The sequence below is a fragment of the Lissotriton vulgaris genome, chromosome 6 (assembly GCF_964263255.1).
Source record: "Lissotriton vulgaris chromosome 6, aLisVul1.2, whole genome shotgun sequence".
Taxonomy (NCBI): Eukaryota; Metazoa; Chordata; class Amphibia; order Caudata; family Salamandridae; genus Lissotriton; species Lissotriton vulgaris.
In genome coordinates, this window is record NC_141694.1 from 98,706,130 (window position 1) to 98,723,400 (window position 17,271).

At 47.4% G+C, this 17,271-nt stretch overlaps 1 protein-coding gene across 2 annotated transcripts in view; it reads left to right on the top strand.

Moving 5' to 3' along the window:
- Positions 1 to 17,271, top strand: part of LOC147706859 (epoxide hydrolase 1-like) — a 265,167-nt gene that overhangs the window by 92,623 nt on the left and 155,273 nt on the right. For both annotated transcript variants that reach the window (XM_086926033.1, XM_086926032.1), the window contains exon 2: positions 7,027 to 7,240. In XM_086926033.1, the coding sequence (XP_086782159.1) occupies positions 7,027 to 7,240 (214 nt within the window). The remainder of the gene's footprint in view (positions 1 to 7,026; positions 7,241 to 17,271) is intronic.

The following is a 17,271-nucleotide window of genomic DNA, read 5'->3' on the forward strand; positions in this document are numbered from 1 at the left end:
TGTAACAACTACAAATGATAGAGGCACTAATGGTGCTTTTGACCTTCCTCCTGTCTTACTACTTATCGGGCAAGAGGGTCAAGCCTATCCTGGGTCTTTCTAATACCCAAGTGTCCTGCCAAGGGCAATTTGTGGACCAGTGACAATTGGAGATTTGTGTGCACTAAAGGAACCACTAGTCTCCTGCTTGTCCCTGGCTCAGGGTTCAATGGCTCACCATAAAATAAGTCATCCTCTCAGCCAACATAGTGTTTACCAACCACTCCTTTGTTGACCTGTTCCTGGGCTTCCTTCTGAAGTCCCTCAAACCTAGAGCACTCCTCCTGTCCCTTTCGGGAATCTTCCTGGGTAGGTCAGCCAGCAGCTTACAAACACTTCAGCTCTGGAAGTGTTCAGACTCTAGCACCGGGTTTATCATTGGAGCCTCCTTTCCCTTTTCCTCTGAGGTTCTCTGACAGAGTTCCACAGCAGCTGCCTTCCCAGAGTCTGGCCTTTCTGGCAAACCACCTTGTCCTGGTCCTTGCAAATCAGGAATGATCTCAGTCGCACTCTGAGACTGACTTGTAGTCTGTGCTTTGATCAACACAGCTGATGTGGTCCAAGCCGTAAAGGTTTCTAGTCCTGGCACCAAGCCAAGGGCAATCAAGTCATTGACCAGTAGACAATGCAACACCTTGCTTTTCTCTTACTCTGACATCAACCTTCCACCTTGCAATTGAGCTCTATCTCAACCCTAACAAGTGAATACTCCATGCCCTCTCCACTGGCTACTAAACCAGTATCCTTAGTACCAGGAAGCATCTCATCAGGCTTAAGGTACTCCTCTCGTAGTGTGGAAGGCTCCAGTATCTTTCAGGGAGGTCACTATCTTCTTATTCATACTAACCTCCTGCATAAATCCCATCATGTTACGATGAATGTGCTTCAGAGCATCTGGGTCCCCCTCTGGATTGTCCAAAGCTACTGGGTTGAGCGTTAACAGGCCTTCTCTGTCCCTTAACCTACTTGTAACATGCTTGCTAGCGCAGGTGCTGCTCATCAGGATCATTCACCGGACAATCCCTCTTGAAGTGTCCCACCAGATGACACTTGAAGCAAGTCAGCTCTTTTTACTTGGAAGGACGTTCCTGCCCTCTCTTCCCATCATGCCCCTTCTCGGACGCACCATTCCCATTTTGCCTGGGCCTCCTCGAGTCTCATGGGAATCACTTGGCATTGCCTCTCTGGTTTGGAACCAGTCTGTGGAGAGTTCCTCCCCCCTTTTCTTTTGCACCGGGTTGTTCAAGCCCCTTGTGAACCCTGTTAACTAACCACTTGTCAGCCAACACTGCAGGTTTCCCATGATCCTTCTCTGTCAGGTCAGACAGGAATTGCCTAAGTGAGGTAGAGCACACCTCCTTGAGTCGCTCTGTCACTATCAACTGGTAAAAGGACTGAAAGTCCTTGGCCTCCTTCCCTGTCACCTGTTCATTCCAGTCACACAATAATCCATAAACCCCTTGCAGCCCCAGAACCTCTGAAGGTACTGAGATGGTCTCAGTCCAAACCGTCTAATCGGAGCTTTCTACATTCCCTCATAGACCATCTGGTCTGCCACAAGCATTCTTCCAATGACATCTGTCCCTACTAATGGCAGGCGCCCCATTAAGGGAGCTGCCTTTGACACCTCACTCAAATCCTGCACCTCACAAGTTACCTCATGCTTACAAACCATTCCAGGATGTCCTGGCCTTTTACATACATTTGCAAAAGATCTCTTGGAACCCTGGCAACAACTTGGCCTGAACTGAATGTAGAGTCATTCATTACAGATGGAGTTGTCATTGCTGCCATCCTAAGTTTCTCTCCCAAGGGCTATCCGTTTTCTCTCCAGCTCGATTTCCCTTTCCTTTGTTTCTATTCCCAATCGCTCTGTTTCTCCTCACTGTCTCGCAATTTATCTTCATAGGCTCTTTCCTCCTGTCTCTCCCGCTTCCTCTCCTCTTGTTCCTAGCGGGATAGTCTGGCTTTTTGCTCTCTAACTCTCCGGCATTCTCCTCTTGCTCAGCCTTAGCCTTTTGGAGAGCCAACTGCAAGCTCAGTGTCTGTGCTAGATTCATCCCATCCAAGTCATCCAATTGATTTACTTCTGGAATTGATGACAGTGGTGCCCTAGAAATGTGAGGTGGTGCGCACACCTAGTGGATTCTAGAAACTAAAGGTGGGGAGTGTGTTGGTGAAACTCTGGGAATGTAATTAGGGCACACACTATGCATAAGTCTTGGATAGATCTGTCCTAAGGGGATCCTAGAGCCTGAATCCACATCTCTCCCTTCCTGGGTTTACTATTGTGGTTTCTTTCTCAGAGTGAACTACAGCCCCGTCCCTTTCACCCAGTGTCTCAAACTGGTCCCTATTGAAATTGGCAATGACCTCTCTGTCCCTACTCATTGGAACCCCCTGCACTGTGTCTCTACATAAATCCTTCATCTGATCTATGGGCATGGTGCTGAGGTCTGTTCTGAACCCTTTGTTCTCCAATGTCTATGTTTGATGACTTTTGGGTTCAAACTGGAATTATTGTACTACTGGCATAATTTGCAAATGGCCGGTGCCACACCTGTATCCAAGGCTCCTAGACATTAGGTGGCTCACCGCTTGCCGGCAATTGTCAAAACTTGGTTCAGAGGGCCACGGAGTAAGCAGGAGCTTATAGGCCCTTCTGTGGGGGTTGAGGCTTTTACTCCAGATGTCCTGGGCCTGATTAACTTTGGGTCCGGAACAACTGGTCCCAATACCTCTGCAGCATTTGCTCTCTGTGTTAGCGCAGGCCAAGCAGTCGAAGACTTCTTAGGGGGAGGTAGATATTTGGGGGTTGGGGGGAGACAAAGACTTACAACTCAAAGTACAGTCAATAGCAGCAATACATGATTGTACAATCAAAGATTTTCTTTTAAGACAAAAGAAGTATTTATATATAAACACAAAGTGAAATACAGCACACACAAACAATACACACAGCGCTTGAGGTCAGGGCTCTGGTGTTCAATAGGTAGGTTCCTAAATTCCACTCCCCTCTCATTAGCTGTAATGATTATTTCTCATTCACTATAATCGACATTCCGGTTAGGCCCCACTAGCAGTCTGAGTCTCAAGAGTCCCAGCTCTGTGTAGCAGAACAAGTTCCCTGGGCATTCTGGCCATGCAATCAGTCTTACCCACTCCGACAAGGATGGCACGACCGGAGTCTCCACAGAGAAGAGCTGCTGTTGGTGAATAGCACTTGCAGCTCTGCAGGGGCAGCAGCTGTGCATCCACAGCACTACCTCCAGTAAGAAGGTAAGTTCCTCTGATCCTTCTCACAGATTGGGGGGAGTCAAGTCAAGTCAAGTCGAGATTTATATAGCGCACTACATAGCCAGAGGGTCTCAAGGCGCTTGAGGAAGGGGGGGGGGGAGGTTTACTTATCGAATATCCAGGTTTTAAGCTGTTTTCTGAAGGCTAGGTGGTTTTGAGTAAGGCGAAGGTGGGTGGGAAGGGAATTCCAGGTTTTGGCCGCTAAGTAGGAGAAGGATCTTCCCCCTCATGGTGGCTTTGTGGATGCGCGGCACAGAGGCGAGGGCTTGGTTGGACGAACGTAACTGGAGGGTGGGGGTGTAAAAGGAAAGGCGCGTGTTGAGACAATCAGGTCCAAGTTTGTATAGGGCTTTGTGTGCGTGGGTGAGGAGCCGGAACGTTATCCTCTTGTTGACGGGGAGCCAGTGAAGGTCTTTCAGGTGAATGGAGATGTGGTCTGTGCGGGGGATGTCCAGTATGAGTCTGGCTGAAGCATTTTGGATGCGTTGGAGTTTTTTCTGCAGTTTTGCGGTGGTACCGGCGTAGAGGGTGTTTCCGTAGTCCAGACGGCTAGTAACCAGTGCGTGGGTGACCGTTTTTCTTGTTTTGGTGGGGATCCAGCTAAATGTTTTTTTGAGCATGCGTAGGATGTTGAAGCATGAAGAAGAGACGGCGTTGACTTGTCTGGTCATCGAGAGTGAGGAGTCCAGGATGATGCCCAGGTTCCGTGCGTGGTCCGTCGGTATGGGGGCTTTTCCTAGTGCCGTTGGCCACCAAGAGTCGTCCCAGGCAGAGGGGGGTGAGCCTAAGATAAGGACTTCCGTTTTGTTCGAGTTCAGTTTTAGACGCTTTGCTTCATCCACTCGGCTACTTCTTTCATCCCATCATGTAGGTTAGTTTTGGCGGAGATTGGGTCTTTGGTGAGTGAGAGGATCAGCTGAGTGTCATCAGCGTAGGAGATGATGTTGAGGTTGTGTTGACGTGCGATGGGGCTCATGTAGACGTTGAAGAGGGTGGGGCTGAGTGACGATCCTTGCGGGACGCCGCAGATGACTTCCGTGGCCTTTGACTTAAAAGGGGGGAGGCGGACTCTCTGAGTTCTTCCAGCGAGGAACAAGATGATCCAGTCTAATGCTTTTCCTTGAATTCCGATGTTTCTGAGGCGTTGTATCAGGGTGCTATGGCAGACTGTGTCGAAGGCTGCAGAGAGGTCAAGGAGGATGAGGGCGACTGTGTCTCCGTTGTCTTGGGTTCAATCCTCAGTTGGAACTTGGGCCCACGCAGGTCATCACAGCAGTCTCTCCGGCCAATGACGGCTTGAACTTTTCAGTAGGCCCCGCCCTTTTCAGTGGCATCCCTAGTATACAGGTCACTAACCTTACTCTGCACGCTGACTTTGGCCCGAATTGCATGGCAGTAATCTTCACAGCGGCTCTACCTGCCATATGGGGTCTCCAACTTCACTCCACACACGAGCCACAGCCCAATTGGGATGGCAGTGATGCTGACTAGGGCTAACTTCATGGCAGCCGCCTCTGCCATACAGGGTTTCTGCCTTGAACCCGCACACTGGTGACAACCAGATTGGTGCAGCAGTCGTCTCCTCACTTACATTACAGGGATCCACTTGCCAGGATCCCCCATTGGACCTTGCTCCCTCCAGTGCTGTCCTCTTTCCCACAGAGCACGCAGGTCTTGGCAAACAGGCAGACACTGCTGCTCCAAGCTCCAGAGGCAGGTGATTTTGGATGTCCCTGGGTGATGTCCCCTCGTCCAGCTGGGAGACTGGAAGGCCTTAGCCCTCAGTCCTGGTCTCAGGCAGAAGTCTTGCAAAGCTTTGCCCCCTTGAAAAGCCTTACTGGCTGCATTACAGTTGACAATTTTGGGGGCTCCCCTTCTTAAAATCAATTTCCAGACCTAAATGTTATTTAGGGTCTGAGTCTTTTGACATTTGTGTTGGAGGTCTGCTTCCTTTTGAAATGCTCACTTCTCTGTACTGCCCTTCCTTCAGAAAGCAGCCTGCCACAGCAAGAACGACGCCAACTCTCACAGCCCCACAACACAGGCCATGGGACTTTTTCTCCTCTCACATAGGAAACAATTTTGCCAATATGGAAACATTGCTCTACTCCCTCCCATACAAAACCCTCAAATGCGGAGGAGGATCTTCCCCGTGTGTGGAAGTGTCGTCTAGATTGGGTGGCAATCGGGACACTACAGAAAACAATAGATGATGTGCCTCAGACACTTCATGGATCAGCAGAGTTGTAAGGGGCTATATCACATAAAGTGTTCACTGGAAATGCTAACTATGGACTTTGCCGCAGTTTTGGGGTGGCTCGTGTGTTAGAGCTGGAGCTGTGTCATTTTACCACCCCAGACAGTGGTAAATGGTCACTTGTCACAAGAACTTTAAAGAAATCAGTTTCTTTTTGCTTGAAATTTGACAGCATTTAATGACACCTAAAATAAACATCTGAACACAAAATAGCATACACAAACTAACAAAACAACACAATTAAAATATAACTGGGCAAATAAAATGTGGACTCCACACAACAAACACAGAACAACACAACTCAATATCACACATCAATAATGCAGCCCAAATGTCTGCTCACTAAATGTACTCTTGAATTTGCCTCCAGGTGATTACAGTGAGAATGTGCATGAACTCCAGCTCAGAACTTATGAAAGACCAACCTTTGGTCTAGGAAAAACATGAACAGTGCCATATCTCACTTGTATATATTTAGCAATATCCAAACCTCTCACATCACTGCTTGTTTTGATGAACACAATGTTTGCAGTTTGTGAAATTCTGAGAGACCAAGATAAATTTACCAATTCATGCAGCAGTTAACCCTGAATAGTCACCGTCCTGCACCACAGCGTGGCATCTCAGAGAAGCAGAGTCAGCACACCAACATGTACTGCAGAATCAGGCTACTTCCTATACATGTATTTCAACCAATTGTGGTCCTGATTAACAAAGGGCCTCTGCACTCATGGTGTATGCCCTGCAGTCCTGCAGGAGTCTCTGCACTCAGGGCGGAATCCTCGCAGTGAGAATGTGGAGACTTTCCACGAGTGCGGGCCTCCACCCTGAGTGCGGAGACTCCCTCCACGAGTGAAGGGCCTCCGTCCCGAGTGCGGAGACTCCCTCCACGAGTGCGGGGCCTCCGTCCCGAGTGCGGAGACTCCCTCCACGAGTGCGAGGTCTCCGTCCCGAGTGCGGAGACTCCCTCCATGAGTGCAGGGCCTCCGTTCCGAGTGCGGAGACTCCCTCCACAGGTGCGGTGCCTCCGTCTTGAGGGTGGAGACTCCCTCCATGGGCGCGGGGCCTCCGCCCTGAGGGTGGAGACTCCATCCACGAGTGCAGGGCCTCGATTCCGAGTGCGGAGACTCCCTCCATGGGTGCGGCGCCTCTGCCCTGAGGGTGGAGACTCCATCCACGAGTGCGGGGCCTCCGTCCCGAGTGCGGAGACTCCCTCCACGACTGCGGGCCTCCGTCCTGAGGGTGGAGTCACCCTCCACGAGTGTGGTGCCTCCGCGTCAAGTGCGCTCTGCTTCTCCATGATTACGGGGCCTCCGCCACGAGGTGCTCCATTCCTCCACACGTGCAGAGGAGGCCCGTTGTGAATCACACCCTATGTCGTTATTCTTGATTGGATTACTTTGACCCATCTTGTGTTTCGTTTGTCTTTGCAGGGTAGCCTACGATGATTGCCCAGTGCGGGCAGTTGTGGCCCCCATAGCGGTGGGGGCAGGCGGAATCCTGCTGTGCTGGCTAGCGTTCCGGAAGAAGGTCCGGACCATTGAAATGGGGGATGGCTGGTGGGGAGCAGGGGAGAGACCCCTGACAGGCATCGAAGATGAAAGCATTCGGCCTTTCCAAGTGCAGACGTCTGATGAGGAAATCCAGGTAACAAGGACAGGTTTCAGCAGGAAATATTTGAAATAAATTATGAAGGAATAAGACAGGCATGATTTTTATTTCTCAACTCCTGCAGGGGAGGGTGGGTTCACACATGATAGTGTGCATATTTTTTGTTTGCTCTATGAATGAATGAATGCACAAATTAATAGCTTTATTCGATTTTTCTGGAAAATCATAGCAGCATACAATATAGCCGAAAACACCAGAAGCAAAATACAACAATCAAAATACTTAAAAGCCATCCAAAACCCCAAAATACATGAAAAAACTTTGGAAATCCGCATAAGAATAAATGACTGTCTAATTATACACAACAGAAGACACCAGGTGTGAGTAGAATTGGGAACACATCATTCTAATGTGAGTAGAATGAGGAACACATCATTTTAATGTGAGTAGTTTAGAAGCACATCATTCTGGCGTGAGCCCACTGGGGAGCACATCATTCTGGCATTAGCAGAATGGGGAGCGCATCACTCTGGCATGAGTAGAATGGGGAGCGCATCACTCTGGCATGAGTAGAATGGGGAGCGCATCACTCTGGCATGAGTAGAATGGGGAGCGCATCACTCTGGCGTGAGTAGAATGGGGAGCGCATCACTCTGGCGTGAGTAGAATGGGGAGCGCATCACTCTGGCGTGAGTAGAATGGGGAGCGCATCACTCTGGCGTTAGTAGAATGGGGAGCACATCACTCTGTTGTGAGTAGAATGGGGAGCGCATCACTCTGGCGTGAGTTGAATGGGGAGCGCATCGCTCAGGCATGAGTAGAATGGGGAGCGCATCACTCTAGCATGAGTAGAATGGGGGAAAGCATCACTCTGGCATGAGTAGACTGGGGAGCACATCACTCTGGCATCAGTAGAATGGGGAGAGCATCACTCTGGCGTGAGTAGAATGGGGAGCGCATCACTCTGGCGTGAGTAGAATGGGGAGCGCATCACTCTGGAGTGAGTAGAATGGGGAGCGCATCACTCTGGCGTGAGTAGAATGGGGAGCGCATCACTCTGGTGTGAGTAGAATGTGGAGCGCATCATTCTAATATGAGTAGAATAGGGGGCGCATCGCTCAGGCGTGAGTAGAATAGGCTAGCACATCACTCTGGCATGAGTAGAATGGGGAGCACATCATTCTGGTGTGAGTAGAATTGGGAGCACATCACTCTGGTGTGAGTAGAACAGGCGAGCACATCACTCTGGCATGAGTAGAATGGGGAGCACATCATTCCAATATGAGTAGAATGGAAGCACATCGCTCAGGCGTGAGTAGAATAGGCGAGCACATCACTCTGGTGTGAGTAGAATGGGGAGCACATCATTCTGGTGAGAGTAGAATGGGAAGCGCATCACTCTGGTGTGAGTAGAATGGGGAGCGCATCACTCTGGCATGAGTAGAATATGGAGCGCATCACTCTGGCGTGAGTAGAATGGGGAGTGCATCACTCTGGCATGAGTAGAATGGGGAGCGCATCACTCTGGCGTGAGTAGAATGGGGAGTGCATCACTCTGGCGTGAGTAGAATGGGGAGTGCTTCACTCTGGTATGAGTAGAATGGGGAGTGCATCACTCTGGTGTGAGTAGAATGGGGAGCGCATCACTCTGGTGTGAGTAGAATGGGGAGCGCATCACTCTGGTGTGAGTAGAATGGGGAGCGCATCACTCTGACGTGAGTAGAATGGGGAGCGCATCACTCTGGCGTGGGTAGAATGGGGAGCGCATCACTCTGGCGTGAGTAGAATGGGGAGCGCATCATTCTGGCGTGAGTAGAATGGGGAGCGCATCACTCTGTTGTGTGTAGAATGGGGAGCGCATCGCTCTGGCGTGAGTAGAATGGGGAGCGCATCACTCTGGCGTGAGTAGAATGGGGAGCGCATCACTCTGGCATGAGTAGAATGGGAGCACATAACCATGGCATGAGTAGAATGGGAGCACATAACTCTGGCATGAGTAGAATGGGGAGCGCATCACTCTTGCATGAGTAGAATGGGGAGCGCATCACTCGGGTGTGAGTAGAATGGGGAGCGCATCACTCTGGCATGAGTAGAATGGGGAGCGCATCACTCGGGTGTGAGTAGAATGGGGAGCGCATCATTCTAATATGAGTAGAATAGGGGGCGCATCGCTCAGGCGTGAGTAGAATAGGAGAGCACATCACTCTGGCATGAGTAGAATGGGGAGCACATCATTCTGGTGTGAGTAGAATTGGGAGCACATCACTCTGGCATGAGTAGAACAGGCGAGCACATCACTCTGGCATGAGTAGAATGGGGAGCACATCATTCCAATATGAGTAGAATGGAAGCGCATCGCTCAGGGGTGAGTAGAATAGGCAAGCACATGACTGGTGTGAGTAGAATGGGGAGCACATCATTCTGGTGTGAGTAGAATGGGGAGCGCATCACTCTGGTGTGAGTAGAATGGGGAGCGCATCACTCTGGTGTGAGTAGAATGGGGAGTGCATCACTCTGGCATGAGTAGAATGGGGAGCGCTTCACTCTGGCATGAGTAGAATGGGGAGCGCATCACTCTGGCATGAGTAGAATGGGGAGCGCATTGCTCAGGTGTGAGTAGAATGGGCGAGCACATCACTCTGGCGTGAGTAGAATAGGCGAGCACATCACTCTGGCATGAGTACAATGGGGAGCACATCATTCTGGTGTGAGTAGAATGGGGAGCACATCCCTCTGGCATGAGTAGAATGGGGAGCACATCATTCAGGTGTGAGGAGAATAGGGAGCGCATCACTCTAGCATGAGTATAATGGGGAGCACATCATTCTGGTGTGAGTAGAATGGGGAGTACATTGTTCTAATGTGAGTAGAATGGGGAGCACATCATTCTGGTGTGAGTAGAATGGGGAGTACATTGTTCTAATGTGAGTAGAATGTGGAGCACATTATTCAGGTGTGAGTAGAATGGGGAGCACATCATTCAGGTGTGAGTAGAATGGGGAGCACATCACTCTGGCATGAGTAGAACGGGGAGCACATCACTCTGCTGTGAGTAGAATGGGGAGAACATCATTCAGGTGTGAGTAGAATGGGGAGCACATTATTCAGGTGTGAGTTGAATGGGGAGCACATCATTCAGGTGTGAGTAGAATGGGGAGCGCACCTTTCTGGCATGAGTAGACTGGGGAGCACATCACTCTGGCATGAGTAGAATGGGGAGCACATCACTCTGGCATGAGGAGAATGGGGAGCACATATTCAGGTGTGAGTAGAATGGGGAACACATTATTCAGGTGTGAGTTGAATGGGGAGCACATCATTCAGGTGTGAATAGAATGGGGAGCGCATCACTCTGGCATGATTAGAATGGGGAGCACATCACTCTGGTGTGAGTAGAATGGGGAGCACATCCTTCTGGTGTGAGTAGAATGGGGAGTACATCGTTCTAATGTGAGTAGAATGGGTAGCACATTATTCAGGTGTGAGTTGAATGGGGAGCACATCATTCAGGTGTGAGTAGAATAGGGAGCGCATCGCTCAGGTGTGAGTAGAATGGGGACCACATAATTCTAATGTGAGTGAAATGGGGAACACCGTATTCAGGTGTGAGTAGAATGGGAGCGCATTACTCTGGCATGTGTGGAATTGGGAGCGCATCGCTTCGGCGTGAGTAGAATAGGCGAGCACACCACTTTTGCATGAGTAGAATGGGGAGCACATCATTCTGGTGTGAGTAGAATGGGGAGCACATTGTTCTAACATGAGTAGAATGAGGAGCACATTATTCAGGTGTGAGTAGAATGGGGAGCATATCATTCAGGTGTGAGTAGAATGGGGAGCACATCACTCTGGTGTGAGTAGAATGGGGAGCACATCACTCTGGTGTGAGTAGAATAGGCGAGCACATTACTCTTGCATGAGTAGAATGGGGAGCACAGCATTCTGGTGTGAGTAGAATGGGGAGTACATCGTTCTAATGTGAGTAGAATGGGGAGCACATTATTCAGGTGTGAGTAGAATGGGGAGCACATCATTCTGGTGTGAGTAGAATGGGGAACACATTATTCAGGTGTGATTAGAATGGGGAGCGCATCACTCTGGCATGAGTAGAATAAGGAGGACATCATTCTAATGTGAGTAGAATGGGGAACACATCATTCTGGTGTGAGTAGAATGGAGACCACATCATTCTAATGTGCGTAGAATGGGGAACACGTCATTCTGTGTGAGTAGAATGGAGAGCACATCATTCTCTGTGAGTAGAATGGAGAGCACATCATTCAGGTGTGAGTAGAATGGGGAGCACATAATTCAGGTTTGAGTAGAATGGGGAGCCCATCATTCAGGTGTGAGTAGAATGGGAAGCGCATCACTCTGGCATGAGTTGAATGAGGAGCGCATCACTCTGGCATGAGTAGAATGGGGAGCGCATCACTATGGCATGAGTAGAATGGGGAGCACATCACTCTGGCATGAGTAGAATGGGGAGTGCATCACTCTGGCGTGAGTAGAATGGGGAGCGCATCACTATGGCATGAGTAGAATGGGGAGCACATCACTCTGGCATGAGTAGAATGGGGAGTGCATCACTCTGGCGTGAGTAGAATGGGGAACGCATCACTCTGGCGTGAGTAGAATGGGGAACGCATCACTCTGGCGTGAGTAGAATGGGGAGCACATCACTCTGGTGTGAGTAGAATGGGGAGCGCATCACTCAGGCGTGAGTAGAATGGGGAGCGCATCACTCTGGCGTGAGTAGAATGGGGAGTGCATCACTCTGGTGTGAGTAGATTGGAGAGCAAATCATTCAGGTGTGAGTAGAATGGGGAGCATATCATTTTAATGTGAGTAGAATGGGGAATACATCATTCTTGTGTGAGTTGAATGGAGAGCACATGATTCAGGTGTGAGTAGAATGGAGAGCACATCATTCTGATGTGAATAGAAAGGGGAGCACATCATTCTGGTGTGAGTAGAATGGAGAGCATATTATTCTGGTGTGAGTAGAATGGAGAGCACATCATTCTGGTGTGAGTAGAATGAAGAGCACATCATTCAGGTGTGAGAAGAATGGGGAGCACATCCTTCTGGTGTGAGTAGGATGGAGAGTACATAATTCTGGTGTGAGTAGAATGGAGAGCACATCATTCAGGTGTGAGTAGAATGGGGAGTACCTCATTCAGGTGTGATTAGAATGGGAGCACATGACTCTGGCATAAGTACAATGGGGAGCGCATCACTCTGGCATGAGTAGAATAGGGACCCGCATATTGGCGACCCGATTATTGCCGCACATGCAATCAATGATCCATACGGACCAGGCAGGGTTTATCCCCACGAGGGGCACAGCTTTGAATATCCGTCGCTTCCTTCGAGTTGTGGCAGAGAATCAGGATGATCGGAGCACAGCAGCGGTCCTCTCTGTGGATATAGAGAAGGCGTTTGATAGTTTGGAATGGACCTTTCTCCGTGAAGTCCAGAATCGATTCGTGCTGGGTGACCAGTTTGTGAACTGGACATCGGTGTTGTACTCCTCAGCCACGGCCTGGGTGAAACTGGGTGAAGTGATCTCTGACCAATATCCAGTCATGAGAGGAACACGGCAGGGGTGCTCGTTATCGCCGCTGTTGTTCGAACTGGCGATAGAGGATTGCGATCGCGGGGAGGAGTCAAGATGGCGGGTTGAACGCCGCCGAGTGGAGACGCTGCATGTGTGGTCTGCTCCTGGTAACCGCGTTTAATGCACGAATGCACGAATTCAACATAATGGAGCTCTAACAGAGAACGGAAAAGGAGAAGGAAAATTTAACGTGTCCGCTGGCGACTTTTTGTACTTACTTACTGAGAGGAGCGAGAGGATTAGCTGGAGACCGGCGTTTGGCGGGATCGATGCTGTGGAAGTTGCTGCAGCACGGCAGGAGCTTGCTTCGCTCCCGGAGCCGAGCAGCGAGCTTCACTCGTACTACACCGCCCTCTACCTTTTCGGTAAGCTGGGCGTTCCCAGCTTTGACTCAGGGCGCGCACCTGAGAGCTTTCCCAGGAACACGGCTGCAGAGACTGACTGAAGCGGCGGAATCGGCGGAATTGGCAGAAACAGCAGTGGTGCACGAGTCGATGTCCTCACGCCAGACCAGATCCAGGAAGACCGCTTTGGCACTTAAAAAAACACCTACAGGTACTATGACTGCGGTGGCTGTAGGGGTAACGGTGGTAAGCACCCTGGGGGATAAGAATGAGACTATACAAACATCTTTAAGTGGGACTAGTAACCCCGGTTTGAATGTCCATAGGGCTAATAATGGTGCTAAAAAAATAGAAAGTGATGTCGGTAAGAGTTTGTGCCCAGGGAAGATATTTGATTCCACCGCTGCCGCCAAGGGAAACATCAGGGGCGAGCTAAATGTGGATTCAAGTTTAACAGAGACGCTTCCTGCCGGCAAACATAAGAGGAATGAGAATGGCAAAGGTGATAAAAACAAAAATAAAAATGAAGAAATACATGCCAGAAACAAAGAACCATGTAATAAATCTGGAGAGGTTCAGGCAGAGAAGAGTACTCAGGAAGCCATTCAGGACAACGGGCTTGCTACCGAGAGACGTGGTGGTAAGAAAGGATCGGATAAAGTATCTTTGGACAAGGGGCCTACAAACTCAGTAACTAAGGAAACTAGTGAAACGAAGCTGGTCCAGAACAGTGAAACTGTGAACAATACAGAGACTGATTTAACTAATAAACCACTACATATGGTACAAGATCAACTGGGAGGCTCCGAGCTTTCTAACGCTAGCAATAAGATATTTGTTAAGACTGATAAACATAAATCAAAAGAGAAGGAGAAGGAGAGAGAGGGTATGATTGACTTAGGTCAGGAATCTGGGACCAAATCAGATGAAGACTCAAATGTTGAATATGAGGAAATTTCGGAACAAGAAGAAGAAGGGCCCAATGAGATTCCCAAAGCAATAACTAATAAAAAACTGGTACCAAGGAAAGCTAAGAGAAAGGTTAAGACGAAACAAAAAATCCTCCTATTGAAAGCAACAGGTAAAGAAATGGTAGAAAATAAAAAAAGTCGCTTAATTGATGACAGCCCTTTGAGAAGGTGGATAGAAGCTAAAGGCGGAGTAAAGAATATGGCCTTAAGACTCTCGGGGGCCAGTCCTGACGAGCTCAATGGGCAGTTGAGTAAAATTCAAGAGGATAGTTTAAGTAATGATACAAGCTTAAACTTGGACAGACCTATGGATCCTCTAACCGACTCTAACTTAAATGTACTACCTTTGAATCAGGAGGTCTCCAGTAACACGACCATAGTCTCTAAAGAGGAGAATGATGACTTAAATGTTGTGACACATTCAGAGACTCCTGGAGTTTCTATTATTTCTATTGGTACTTCAGATACCTCTATGTTGCATACCATACCAAATGAGGCTGAGAAATCAAGTGTGGAACAAAATCTCGAGCTTTCAAATCCTAATGGCGAGGATATAAACGAAGTCGAGGAAACTATAATATCCAGCTTGAGGAAAACGCAGACACAACTAGATCAAATAGATCATAACTCTGATGATAATCCAGGAAAAGTAGTGGAATCAGACTCTTTGGTTGATGTGTCAGCAGGTACATATATAAATATGCAAGAAACAATACCTGGTGGGTCTATAGTACAAGCTAGAAACTCCTCTCCGCCATGCTCTTCTGATACTTCCAATTTCATACCACCAAAAGGCATATCAATGGAGGCAATTATGCAGACCTTGTTAGATCAGAGGGTGGAGAGTCAACAACAATACCTCCAACTAAGAGAGGACAACACTAAAATACAAGGAACCATGAGGGATATCTGCCAAAATCTAGGAGGAATAAGCAAAGAAATAGAAGATATTAAAACACGAATAGTGGAGGTGGAAGAAGATGTTAACCATGCTACTTCAACTATTAAACAGAATACTTCTAGAGTGTCCCTTCTGGAAGCCAAAGTGGAAGATTTGGAAAATAGGGCCCGAAGACAAAATCTTAGATTATTTGGGATACCGGAAGGTATTGAGGGGTCAGACCCGAGAGCTTTTGTGGTCAAACTTTTCCAAAGGGCCTTCGTTGATCTCGCGGATTGGGATTGGGACTCTCAACTTCAAAGAGTACACAGACTCCCGTTAGTTCAAAGGAATACTAACAGCAAATTTCCAAGACCTTTTTTGATTTACTTTGGCAATTTTCTTTTGCGACAAGCAGTAGCACTAAAAGCAAAACCAAATAATCCTGTAACCGTTGATAATTTCATTTTTTTTGTGAAGTCTGATTTAACTAAGGTAACTATGGATAAACGGTGGGAACTTCGGAAATTAATTGATGCCTTTAAAAATATAGGATGTTTGGCCTACCTTCAAGAGCCTGCTCGCCTTAAGGTCATTCGGGATGGACAAGTGGCCTTTTTCACCGATCCCCTATCTGCGGAACAATGTTTGGAAAAATTCTCATGTGATAATGAAAGAAGAAAGCAAAAAGAAAAAGAGAATTAGTGCTATACTTTTTTTTCTTTTCCCTTCTTTTTTTTTTTTTTTTGCTAAAGTACAAGAAGGCAGGTTAGATACAGGCATATGTTTATACCTTCTATTCTTTTTCTTTTTCTATCCTCCATTTTAGTGCGATATTTTGAATGTGAGTTAAATATAGACACAAAAGGCATGAATCAACTTAGGTTTGAGCAACCACTCATGTATGCTTCTTCACAGAGCTGCCACTCCAGCGGCAGCAATGCTAGAGGGGAGCTCCCCCCCAAGGAACGGGGCGTTGCATGGGAGGGGGTGGGGTTGCCACAAGGGCAAGGGTGGCAACGGGAGTCGTGGGTGGGGGGTGGTGATAAAAGTGAAAAATGTGTTTGCAAGATTTTACGTTTTATTTTTTTTTAAGAAAAGTAGGAATGTAATGTTAATGAAGGTTAAAACATGGAGGAATAAGAGTACATTATGTATAAGACCAATATTAAATAAATGCTTAAGTTAAGAATTTTATGTTGGAATGTAGATGGCCTAAACAATAAAAGTAAAAGAAATCTAGTACAAGAAGAGATTAAAATGTATAACCCTAATATAGTGTTGCTGACAGAAACTCATATAAAATATCAAGATAGAAAGTTGCTAACACAACTAGGTTATGAATTGGTTATCTGTACTTCGCTGAATGAGACCATAAGGGGGGTTGCTATTTTAAAACAAAGAACACTCCAATTAGACATAATGAAAACTGCTACAGATAATAGAGGTAGATGGGCAATAGCACAGATTCAAGGTGCTAAAGCTAAACTAGTATTCTGTGTGGTATATGGTCCAAATATTGATAAGCCTAAAATCTATGAAGATTTAAGTTTAGAACTACTAGAATGGGAAGGGGAAATTATTATTGCCGGAGACTTTAATTGTGTGATGAACTATAAAATGGATTCTACGGGGCCAATGAATTATAAAAGAATGTACAAAGTAAGAGCTGCAATTTTAGAACTGGCAAGACTAAACAATATTAGAGACATATGGCGGTCTAAACATCCAAAGGTGCCAGGTTTTACTTATTATTCTGCCCCGCATAGATCATGTTCTAGGATTGATATGATATGGGCCTCTGAACGTATTTTAGAAAACTGCATGATTGAAATTTGTCCCAAAGTAACATCGGATCATAATCCTCTTCTTGTGGAAATCAATATTGAAAATCAGAATGTAAAATTAAGAAAATTCACTTTTCCTAGACACTTATTGGTTGACCCAACATTCATTACATTAATCAAAAACCATATACAGGAATTTATTGTGCTAAATATTAACTCAGCTAGCATCAATACTGTATGGGACACCTGCAAGTGTAGCATCAGAGGGTGTGTCCAACAGTATGTATATAGGCTTAATGCAGAAAATCGCAATAAGAATAAGGATATGACATCTAAACTATCAGATCTGGAATTACAATTGGCTGAAGCAACATTGCAATCAAAAAATAATATTGATTTGATTAGAACACAATTAGCAGGGCTACAAGCTGGACATAGGAAAACGCTAAGGGAAAGATATGCAGT